Here is a 12,429-nt window from a genome sequence, read left to right as displayed (position 1 = left end):
AGAGCGACACACTGAACCTGTTAAATCCACCCAGCAACACAAAGGATTCTGTATTTCTTTAGAATGAACCTCATCAACCTCTGCAACATCTTATCTACATAAAAGATAAAATGTATATTAATGATGGACATGTTCATCACCTGCTGATCTGCCAAGTTTTAAAGAATAAGTCTGGCACTTTGGCTGTGGCCATCTTGGGTTTTTTTTTTTGTTTTTTTAGACAAGACATGATGATCAAGGACTAATCAATAAGTAGCTACTCTGCTTTATCCTCATTTTTACACTACATTGGGTTATTACAATGAACACCACTATATAAAACAGGAATAACAACTAGCAACTTATTGGGAAAGTAATTATGACAAAGTAAGTTCTATACAACTGGACTTTTTGCAGCCAGAGCACTAGTGAAAAAGAGGCATTTTTATAGTTTACAGTTAAGGTCCACACTGCAATTAAGGATCTTGTCAACTCCAAGGTGCCAATTCTAGTTAATTTTTTAGGCCATTAACCTCTTTGTTTGGATATCTTCTCCAGATCTTCTTGCAGTTTGCCCAGGTCCTGGTCTAGATCTTGACTACCACACACATTGAAGAACTTCTCTTCGTCACTGGTTAACTGCTGCTCCTTCTTACGCAGCTCAGCAGAAATGTGACTTTTGTTCTGCTCACTTGAAGCCAAGTCCTTACTGAAATGTAGGAAAAAACAGCAATATAACACCAATCAGTCCCTCTGAAAAACGTCTTTTTAAAAGCATTTTCTTTCATCGTGTGTGTGCTTCAACGTAAATGCATTTTGCTAACTTGAGTTTTGCAAGTCTGTCCCTGGTGCTGTTAATTTCCTTGGACTTGGAATAGATCCAGTCCTCCAGCTCTCTCTTGTTGGGAAAGTGGCCCAGTAAGGACACCAGATCCTCACTGTGACGGGACTTGAACTTGCGTACCTGCTCCTCCTTTTCGCCCTAAAAGATTAAAAGAGCAAACAGAGAAATGAGAGTCTACAGAGAAAGGAAGCATGATGTGGCAGCTGGCATAAAAGGGAAAGACGAAGAAGGGAGGTTAGAGGTTAGAAAGAAGGTTAGATTACCATGCAGGGTTACTTGGTTTTACTACCACTACAGTACAGTTGGGTGAGTTTCTGCAACATTTTTTTAACATCACCTTCGAGGGGGTCAACTCTAAGAAAGGCTGCAGTAATCAACGTTGACTCTTTTTCTTTAACTGTAGATGACACATTACCTTATTCTTTTTCAGCATGTCCATCTCCGTGCGTGCAGTCATGTGTGTGTTGAGCGTCTCCATCTCTTGATCTAGCCGTCTCTGTTTGCGGTCAAGTTCAGCTTTTTCTCTCTGGAGCTCCGAAACCTCAGCCTTCAGCTCTTCCACGTTGGAGTTCTGGATTGCACTCTGCAGCTCACGCTCCTGAACAGGAAAACAAACATTGAAAAAAATGGCATCAATTATACAACAAAAGAACACAGTGTGTCAGCAGTATAGTTCCAGCTAAACTTTCTATGGCAAAAATTTTAAAACTTCATTCACAAAAATGATAATAACAAATCGTAGGAATAATGCACAACTGTTTGACAAAAAAAATTCTGAACATTATGCAAACAATCTCTTCGAGAAAGCTCAGGAAATGTATATCTCTCTGTCTTACTCCCTTTCTGTGTGTCCTCTCTGTTATCTGTTATTCGAGTGTAGAGCAGGGCGATATGACCAAAAATATTTATCACTATATACATTTGAAAATTTGCGATAACGATATAACTGACGATATAATTGACACTAGACAAAATATTTTACGACTCCACAATTTTATTAGTGCAAAAACACCCCAAAACATCAATATATTTTTACTTAAACAAGCAGCTGTTTTTTATGTGCATTAAAGTTATATAAATATTTAACAGTGCAAATGCAAATTCCTTACTGACAGTTTAACCAAAAGGCATTTCCAGTGGAAATTGGCAGACATATCCTCAGTATAACCAGGTATAATATCCACAAAACTTAAAAAGAGGTTATGCACACACAATACGGTAATATTATGTTGAAGCACAGTACGTATCACTCCGTGCGTGAGGCTCCTGCCTACGATAGCCGTAATGTTCCGGCAATCCATCAAGCGGTGCGGGTTTGTAGCTTAGCAACGTCGTACTAAAACATTTGACAGATTTTCGAGCGCCGTGTACGACATAAAATCGTTTCGAGGTCAGTAAACACAACCAGAAGTCATACATAAGGCACACGGGATTATAAGGGGTACTGTCAATTTTCAGAAAAATTAAAGGATTGATTTTAAGTGTGCCGTATTTTCCAAAAAACACGGTAATAACGACGGCCCACTAGCATGCTCTACCAAAAATAGTGCTTTGTTGTGTATCTGACGGACGAAAGCCAAACCAGTTCCACACCACTGAAGTTGCAGCATTTTTACAAACCAGTTCTGGTTCATCCGTTTCATTCAACGATCCGCTTTCGCCCTTCTCATTCTCCGTTGCCGAAATGCTTTTTCCGCCATGTGTGTATGAAAACAAAGGCACTGCCCATGCACGTTTTACCCGTATTCTATCGCGATATTTCATTTTCTTATCGTTGCCCAACATTATACCGGTATTACCGTGAACGATATGATATGGCCCAGCCCTGTTCGAGTGTTATCACCATTACTGACAAAACATCAAGTTACAACCTGAGCATTGCTACTTCTTTGTCTGGTGTGAATAAAGAGTCAAACATGCTACAAATTAAAAACATTTTTTGAGGGAATGTGTAGGGAGGGCACCAACATCTTTTTCCAGAATAACTGTGTGTAGGTTTACATGCTCTGTGTATCCCAAACAAAGTGTAATCCTTAATGTGGAATTCTGCAAATTAACCAAAAAAACAAAAAACAACCACCTGTTAAAATTCACAGCAAAACAAAATACTCTCACCACTTTAGCCAATTCATTTTCCAGATCCTGCAGTCGAGTAGACGAACCCTCCAGCCTCTGCAGCTCTGCTCTGACACTCCTCAGTTCTTGCTGCTTCTTTCCCTGCATGTCTCTCTTCAGCTCCACTGTTCTCTCCAGGCCAGTTTTCTTATCCCTCATTTCATCAATAGACTGCTGCTTCTGCTGCTCCTTTTCCTGCAGATCGACCTTATGACACAAAAGCAAACGCAGGAATAAGGCACCATGAACATGACCTGCATATTTATTTTTAATTGCACAGTCCAAAATTTACGAGTGATGTAAAAACTTCTGTGAATATAGTAAGAGTGGAATTTTCAGTGGCTTCATGTGTTCAGTAGTTAAAATCTTTCACAAAAGAGAAAACTGCACATGAAATGCCAACATCGTCTTAACAGTTTCTGTCTATATTACTGAATGTTTTATGGAAAAACCTTCTAAGACACTAGTGAATAATAAAGATATATTTATGTATTAAGAGTCTCTGCAGATGATCAGACAGAGAGAAAACATTAGCACTGCTTAACAGCATTAACCAGAAATGAAAAAATGAAAATATTTAAAAGAATTCTTGTCCATTTTGTTTTTTAACTCTGTTTGTAAATAACATGAATTCAGGAAAACTCTTGTTTTTTTTTATTTCAACTGAGAATTTCTTACCATAACTTGGCTAAGTGTCCCTTTTTCCTGCTCCAGTCTCTGCGTTACGTGACGATGAAAGCTCTCAAGCTGAAGAGCAGTGAAGGGTGGTCGGTCATAGCCCTCCATCTCTAGGTAGGTTGACAGAGAGCGAACCTGTGTGGGAAAGGGGAGGAAAAGGGAGGAAAAATATACCAACATGTGTGATTTGTTCAAGGAACAACCTAACATTCGCTTGACACTGCTGTGATGAAATTTTCCTAGTCTCTGTCACTCGATTATATTCATTTAAAGCCTCTATTACAACAACTGCGACTGTGCCCCCATTACCTGAGTGTCACGTTTCCTGATGTTTTGTGTATGGTGGTCAGCTTCCGACTGTAGACGACCTGGGAAGAAGGAAAAACAAAAGCAAAATAGGTGTAAGAAGCTAGTCTTGTACTAAAGAAAAAAAGTTTATGCTGAAAAAAATAGCCTTAATAATATGAATATTCTCAGCTAAATCCTTTATTTAGCATTGAGTGTGATATTCTGCCAGAATGCTGGAATATATTCAATCGTGCATGTGCTTTCACATTCAGATACAGATGTTTAGCTACCCTGGTAGCACCAGGTGTACAGCTGTGGGTACCTTGTTCACCCAGAAGTTCAGCTTTGATTCTGTTGAGTCTCTGACACTCTCTGCCAGCTCTCTCCAGCTCCTTCTGGCACTCGGTCAGCCTTCGCTCCTTCTCCCTCACTGTCCCCTGGTGGTTCTGGTAAATCTCCTGCAGCTCCTCATCTGAACCCTGAAACACCTGCCACACACAGTAAACTGGTTTCAGAGTGGCTCACCGAGTGGAATTAATACAGACATTTGGACCTGCTTTTATAAATGCTTTAAAATAAAAACAGTATATAGTGGTAATAAATTTGGTCTTTCACAGTCATAAATCTGCCCCAATTGCTCTGGTTCCATATAGTTCAAAGTCCTGATACTGTTAACTATAGGAATAGATCCCATCACCCAACAAACAGAGAAGTGAAAAGATACAGAGGTCATGCTAGCCAAAGATTAACTGGCTCATTGTTAAGTTAAACAATCTCATTCACCCTCTGTAGCTTTTTTTAAATTTTTTTTATTAGTTCCTCACTGAAGATAATGACACATCATACAAAGTGGACTCTAGAGTACAATGAGGCAACTGCTAAGCTTTTCCTGCAGAAGAAAATTAGCCTGTGTGGCCAAGTCTGGCATATTTACATGAATACATAAATATAATTAAGCCTATTATAAGGGAGAAAAACATTAATAATACAACCTCATTAACTTTGATCACGCATTTTATTATTTATCTCATACTTAATTTTTCAGTCTTTTTCATCCCGGCATTCCTCCTTTACGAAAAGTTGTCATTCCTAATTGTTTTTCTGCTTTAGGTTTTTCATCACAAAATAAAATAAAAATATATATACTACAGATATTTTCAAATTACCTGCTCCATTGTTTCCTCCAGCTCCTTATTGTCCTCCTCCATCTGTTTCTTCCTGCTCTCTAAAGCCTTGATCTCATTATCTAGCTTCATCACTTTCCCGAGTTTAAGGTCAATATCCATCAGTCGATTCTGAAAAAGACGATTACCATTATACCTTAAATATTATTGTGCTATAAGCTTTATTCAGCAGATTCAGTGAATGAAGTTACTTAAAGCATTACTGGTTGTTCATTTGCAGTGAAATACAATAAACTTGTGACAGACTCCTACAGGGATGTATTTGCAGTGAAATATAAAAAATATATTTGGTCAGTTGATTTAATAAGAATAAGATATTTAAGTTATTTTATATATTTTATCCCCTTCCAAGGTGCTCATTGCACCCATATTCTTTGACACAGGATTTTAAAAAAAAAAAACTTTTAATCATAGCACACCCAAATAATTTATCCGTGTTCCTCAACTTCTTCCACTCAATAAGAAATACTTGCAAGGTTTGAAATCTGCTTACACCACAATATGTATGCATGTATACATACACTTCATTAGGTAAACCTCTTGCACTGCTCAGTGACACAAGTATGTAACCAGCAAACCGCATGGCAGCAATGCATTTAGACTTAGACACATTCGTTGCAGACACAGTCAAAACAGCCTGGTGAAATTTAAACTGAGCTTCAGAATGGGGAAGAAAGGTGATGATCTGAAAAAGAGAGAATATCCAGAGATCGGCAGTTCTCTGGCTGAAAATGCCTTTTGATGTAAGCGGACAGAGGAGAATGACTGGATTGCTTCCAGACAACAATAACTTAAATAACCACTTGCCAAGATTTTCTTGGCACACTTTGGACTCCATTGTAACAATTGAGCATCGTTTAAACACCACTGCCTCTCCGAGTGCTGATCATATCCATCCTTTTATGACCACAGCGTGCCCATCTTCTGATGGCTGCTTCCAGCAGGATAACACACACTGTCACAAAGCTCAGATCTTCTCAAACTGGCTTACTGAACATGTCAATGAGTTCAGTGCAGTCAAATGGCCTCCACCGTCATCAGATCTTAACCCAACAGAGCACCTTTGGGATGAGATGGGATGGAAGCTTGGCCTCATGGATATGCAGCCAACAAATAAATAAATACACAAAACACACATACACCAGCCCACCTCAAGCGGCTCAATCTGGTTCTCTATCTGCTGAACGCTGGCTTTTGAGGCCATCAGTTGGGCTTCCTTGGTGTCCACAGTTTCTCGAATTTGCTGGGCCTTCTCCTTGTTCTGCTTCAGGTAGCGCAGCTCCACCTGACACTCTTTGACTGTCTGACTCTGTTTGAGACGCAGCTGACGCATTGTCTCTAGAGCTTTGATATACCTGATCAGGAGAGAGAAATTGACATTAACAGAAATTCCTTTTAGACTAAAACTGGGTAATGCAACACTTGTGTCGTCCATTTACTTGGTTGCAGCAAAAATGGAGTCAAATTTGTCTTTGAGTGCTTTTCCCTCACTAAGGGGCCAGTTAGACTCTTCTTGGTGGCAGAAGATGACATGATTTAGGACAGGCTTCGACACACCCAATGCAGAAATCATCTCCCGGTCCAGCTCACCACACTTAGAAGACAAGCTGACTTTCTCACCATCTCTGGATGAATTATAATAGACAGTCGCATAAGAAAAAGGTCAGGAAACCTTAGTATACAATCCACAAATATTTCTCTTTTTTTTTTTTTAACTTTAAACAAAACTTTACATAAGAAACATGAGATTTTGTCTTACTTCCATCTGGTAATGACCTGCTCTAAGCTTTTAAAGGTGTAGCTTTTTGCCTTCTGAGTGCATGACATAGAGCGTTGGATGGTCACTTTCTCTCCATTGACATCTGAGAATAAGAGGCGAATTTGAGCACGCACATCCGTCTCATGGGCATCCTGGAATCATATGAACATCGCTATATGTGAATAAAGGTGAAAAAATCATCCGACAAGGACCTGAAGAAGATGTAAAGGCTAAGACTGAATTTTAACATGTTCAGAAAATGGTAAATTTGAGAAATCATAACAATTCGTAAGGTATGAAGACAAACTAAACCTGATAAAGATATTTAGCACCAAGCAGTTAGGAGTTTTATTGTCATTTTCACAACTGACTTCAATCAGGCTTTTTCACACACTTCATCCCTGTCTTATGTTTTCTAGTATTAAATTTGCATTTAAAACATATAAAATATTACAAATACACAAACAAATCTGTTGCAAAAAGTAATTTCAGATGCATGCCACACATTATGAGTCTTAAGTGTACCACTACAATCAGAAATAGAGAAATGTACTTTTAGTTCAACACAAACAAACCTTTGGATCATGAACAAATGCACCTCCTTTAGATCCAGGGGGAAGTTCTCCAGATGTTGCATACTTTAGGCATTCAATAATAGTCTGAAAGCATCAAAAAGAAATGAATACATGACAGCAACATTTATCATTCTGGAATATTATTCTTCAACTTTTCCTATAAGCCTTTGGAAAATACAAAAAGTGCTATGTCGACCCTTGTGTTCACTGTCATGTTTCAATAAGTCAAGTATTGCTTTTGTCAGAAATGCTTTCGTACTGTTTTCCCCGCTCCATTGGGTCCGACCAGAACAGTCAGAGGAGTGAAGAAAGAGATGACTTGTTTGTCTTTATCCTCAATCCCAAAGCTCCTCACCCCCAGGATGCTCATCTTGTCGATCTTTGACATTTTTGCTTTCTGAAAGAGAAAATAAGGAGAGGTGATGAAAATAAGACACACAGGGATTCTCTTCCCTGTGAGTCAACGAAATATAGTAGGAGTGACAGATTATTGGTTTCTTATTGGCAGTAGCCACATTAACAAACAGGTCTTATCAAAAGAATAACTAACATCAGATGACGTGCTCGCTGCAGCGTTTGTTGTTTTCAACTGTTATCAGTTTGTGCTGTGTAACCACTAATCTACACTGACAAGTCTTTCAGCAAAACAAACCTTCCGCTATAATATTTGATGACTTAAAAAGACCTGAGCTGAAAACTGGAATCTTTACCTGTTATGCTAATTAATTTCTTCAACAACAGACTATAATAAAGCTTAACTACAGCGTTAGCGGTGATTAATTATTTCAAAGGTGCTTCGGCGTTCAATAAACTGTAATAAATAATCTTTTAGGATACATTTAAATAAAGTAGCTATCTTAGTAACATGTACCCGACGTTCAGTATATTGGGTATATCTGGAAAGCTGGCAGAACAAAGTACTTACTAAGTGTTGGTTAACTCAGGAGGCTAGCTTTCATGCTACGTCGCAGTGTTTTTAGCAGCTAGCGCCACACTGACCCACAGCAGCGTGACACAGGGTTTAATTTCGCTCACAACAGTAGTGTACAGCCACAGATACGACGTGAATTCAACTCACAACAGACAATTTTTACCCCCGTGCAACTCGGACGTGTAACTACAGTTTTCGCGCTGCTTGGGAAGGAGGCAGCGTGAGAGAGGCAGAGGCTGACTTCCGGGAGGAGGAACGTCAATATAGAATATGAACATAGAGCTGCAAGCTTACGCCATAGATCTGTCCATCTGTAGCCCGTGTTTGTGTTTTATTCTGCAAGTTACAGTATGGACAAAAGTTCTTAAAGTTATTAGTTTCATTAGTTAGAATATGTTTGTTTCTTTTGCAAACGTTTCACCCTTTTTAAAGTAGTTTCCCTTTTGCAGTTATTTTTTTTTATTGTGCAAATGTTTAATTTCATTGTATTTTTTTGTAGTTTTTAATTATCATTTAAGTAATAACTTTTTTTACTCGTTTTATCACAACATGGGGGTATTTGTTAGATTCTAATATCTGGAACGGATGTAATATCTGGAACAGGGGTGTCAAACATAAGGCCCAAGGGCCAGAATCGGCCAAAACAAAGACTCCAATCCTGCCCTGCTGGAGTGCTTTGGAAAATGTGACTTTTAACTGTAGGTCTTACAGCTTTTCATGCTGATAGGCCTCTCCCACAGCCATACTACACTAAAGTAATTCAGTAATAGATCAAAAATTACATTACAGAAAATAAATTGTTTTCACTATATAATATAGACTTTTTTTTCAATGTGTCCACAGTAAAAATAAAAATGTAATTGTACATATTTATTTCTTAATTTAAGCTTTTTGCTGACAGATTTCTTTCATTTTGTACGTCAGCATTTCTTCATTGTGTAGAAAAACAAGCTGCTGTAGCAGTTGCACTTGCTTTTCTTTAACTAAGATATCTCTAAGATTAAATATGCAATGAAATTTCTATACAGTGACAGAAAGGAAAGTTTCACTTTTCTGGTCCTCTTAAGATTAAAATGGGCTGCATGTGGCCCATCATGTAAAATGAGTTTGATATCCATGACCTAGAACAAGGCTGAAAAAACTTTTTTAAACTTTTGTTTTATATCTGTGCAGTGTAGTTTTAGTTACTTTTTCCAAACCGTGTTTGTTTTCAGTTAACTAGTTTTATTTGATTACTCGGAATATAAAAACATTGCTATACACTGAATGAGTTCATCCTTTCTCCACACAGGACATAACTTTCTCTTCTTCTTTCAGCTGCTCGCTTTAGGGATCGACACAGCAGACCATCTGCCTCCATCTCACCTTTTCTTTAGCATCCTCCACTTTCAAACTAACCCTCCTTCACATTTACATCCATAAACCTGGCTGCTACATGTTTTCCATTACATCTGCTTTCACTCCAGTGCACATGTCCAGACCATCTCAGCCTTGCCTCTCTAACTTTGTCTCCAAACTTCCCTCTGATGTACTCATGTCCATTTTGGTCACTCCCATTAAAAATCTTAGCATATTAGCAGCTCTGCCTTCCTTTTTTTGTAGGTGTTACCATCTTCAAACCATATATCACAGCGGGCCTCACTGCTATCTTGTAAAACATTCCTTTCACTCTTTCTGTTTTCCTTCTGTCAGAAATCACCCCTGACACTAATCTCCACACACTCCACCCTGCACTCTCTTCTTCACCTCTCTTGTGCACAGTCTGTTTCTTTTGGATGGTTGACCCCAATTATTTAAACAAAATGACAAAATGCCAGCCTTTTCTGTGCCACTTTCAGTGTTTGTGTTATCTACCATCTAGTATCTGTTTGAATGTTGAATACATTTTACACTTGCATGGAAACTTTTCTGCAGCCGTAACCCCATTCCCACACGTCGCCCTCAGATTCAGAATGAGTAGCTCCCGTCATGTGAATGTATACGTTTTGTCACAATATGTTGCGAGCAGCGTTTCTCCTGGCCCCATTGTGGTGATGTTATCAAGGGATGGAACAATGTTCACTCTTAAAAATTATTTAAAAAATCAAGCAAACAATTAAAAAAAAGCTTAGATGTGATATTTATCATTTTGTGGTTATAACTGATTATCCTGTGCTTGTATATTCAGCAACATGTTTAAGTAAACATGCCTTAAAATATGATGTAAGTAGCTACTTAATTTGTTGGTTGTCGCTTTGTAGTACATAGCCCAGGCCAGCCGAGAGATATAATCTCTCCAGCATGTCCTGGGTCTGCGTAATATATTATATTATTGAAAAATCCTGGACCGATTCAGTGTAATACTTACTATTCCCTGTGACTAAGCCCGATCTGTTCTTCTTCACTAGATATACCACAGGAGGGCAGTGTTAAGTTGCGGAAATTTAAGTGCTGCCCAAGGTTCTCTCTTCTCCTCTCCCCTCGTCACAGCTCGGCAACCATTTCTTTCAGTATTCCTGTGACAAGATAAAACATAAGACAAACATAAGATAAATTTGCAGTGAGGAGGTTGGTCACTAGTATCCCAGCCAGTTTGATCAGTTAGGATGCCGATGGTGTTTATTTCTAACATGCTAACATTTCTACATTTAACATCACAAATTAAAATCAGCTGTAATGTAATGTAAAAGCTAAAAGACACATTTTTCCATATTGTAGTCGGGAAGTAAAACTGGACAGAAAACAGATGGCTTCAGAAAAAGAGGGAGAGAATGAATCTAATTGGAATAAAGGGAGAGGAGTTATTTTCAGCATGTGTTTGGGGTTGAAGAACAGTTTGAAGACATCCGCAGGGACCTGCAGGACTGGTGTTCCCCACCTGCAGCTAACCCCTAAAACCCAAGAACATCATCTCTCTGATGTCCTCTCATTTCCCTCCCCTCTGAAAAACTGCAGCAGACACACACACACAGACACACACTTACTTCCGCGAACTGCCTTCTGCTTTCAGCCCACTGATTCAGTCCGTCTGTGTTATCAGACTGACTCATTGTGCCTCAATCTGTCCAGCTCCTGGCCTTCTTTCTATTTTCATCCTGTCCTGACATAAAATGCCATGACCTTGTGCCTTGCACTGAACCACTGGAGGTCTATCTATCTATCTATCTATATATATATATATATCTATATATATATCTATATATATCTATATCTATATATAGATATAGATATATATATACATGGTGTGAAAAGCCTTATCTTACCTAATCCTATATCCTATTATAGCACGCTAACTTACTGAGATATGATGGAAAAGCACAAAAAAAAAAAAAACCTGGAGAAGAGGTTGTAGAGAGGAAGAAAGTAAATGAACTGATATAATAAAAGCAGCAGCTATATTTTTCTGCTCAATAAATAAATAAATAAAATCAATAAATAAAACATTTTGATATGACGGTCAACATCAGTTGCCATTTCACAAGCCAGACTGACAGACCTGCCTTTCCCTGAACCGTCTGTTTTTGACATTTTAAAAATTGTCTCACAAAAAAAGAAATTTCATTAAATCCTCGGGGACTTGGTGCTGCCCACTCACTGGAAAGCTTCTTGAAATAGAGAAAGACAAAAAGCAGAAAGCTCCTAGAATCGGTGAGGCGTCAAGTGTCCAAAAAAAGTGTGTTTTGTCAGTCTGAATGCTGTGTGATGGAACCAAATTATACATTAAGTAATATATACATTAGACATTTTCAAAAAGAATCTTCCTCTGTGATCTTTACACTTGTTTCGACCTGACTGAGTGCTCTGAGGATGGACCATTTTGGTCAGTGGCCTTAAGAGTGTTCTGAGACAAAAATAGGAACACATTCTGAAAAAGCAACATTTTCCCATCATCTTACCAGCATCCAATGAATAGTGACTTGTCCTCTTCTTGCCACTCCAGCCTCACTTTTTCTACTGTTTCTTTCTACATGTATTTTAACTTACAGTGTAGACAGAAACCCCTTTCAAAACCAAGGGGGAAAAAAATCACGTCATTTAAATCGTACCTCTGTGGTGCATGTGTTACATTTTCAAATACACAGTTAATCGTCTCCCAG

At 38.5% G+C, this 12,429-nt stretch overlaps 1 protein-coding gene across 2 annotated transcripts in view; it reads right to left on the bottom strand.

The window, feature by feature from the left end:
* rad50 (RAD50 homolog, double strand break repair protein) overlaps positions 1-8,602 on the bottom strand; it is a 30,177-nt gene extending 21,575 nt beyond the window's left edge. Inside the window, exons 1-14 of one of the 2 annotated variants that reach the window (XM_040032149.1) lie at positions 8,348-8,602; positions 7,682-7,819; positions 7,423-7,506; positions 6,848-6,999; positions 6,528-6,713; positions 6,239-6,443; positions 5,071-5,199; positions 4,227-4,392; positions 3,926-3,984; positions 3,617-3,751; positions 2,939-3,145; positions 1,239-1,421; positions 804-961; positions 513-688 (exon numbers count right to left, since the gene is read on the bottom strand). In XM_040032149.1, the coding sequence (XP_039888083.1) occupies positions 513-688; positions 804-961; positions 1,239-1,421; positions 2,939-3,145; positions 3,617-3,751; positions 3,926-3,984; positions 4,227-4,392; positions 5,071-5,199; positions 6,239-6,443; positions 6,528-6,713; positions 6,848-6,999; positions 7,423-7,506; positions 7,682-7,810 (1,969 nt within the window). In that variant the 5' untranslated portion in view covers positions 7,811-7,819; positions 8,348-8,602. The remainder of the gene's footprint in view (positions 1-512; positions 689-803; positions 962-1,238; positions 1,422-2,938; positions 3,146-3,616; positions 3,752-3,925; positions 3,985-4,226; positions 4,393-5,070; positions 5,200-6,238; positions 6,444-6,527; positions 6,714-6,847; positions 7,000-7,422; positions 7,507-7,681; positions 7,820-8,347) is intronic. The other variant, XM_040032150.1, reaches the window with a different exon arrangement.
* Positions 8,603-12,429: the final 3,827 nt, after the last annotated feature.

Source organism: Simochromis diagramma, unplaced genomic scaffold, assembly GCF_900408965.1.
Source record: "Simochromis diagramma unplaced genomic scaffold, fSimDia1.1 OVJJ01000216.1, whole genome shotgun sequence".
Taxonomy (NCBI): domain Eukaryota; kingdom Metazoa; phylum Chordata; class Actinopteri; order Cichliformes; family Cichlidae; genus Simochromis; species Simochromis diagramma.
Note: the sequence above shows the minus strand (reverse complement) of the source record. Positions and strands in the feature narration are given on the sequence as shown.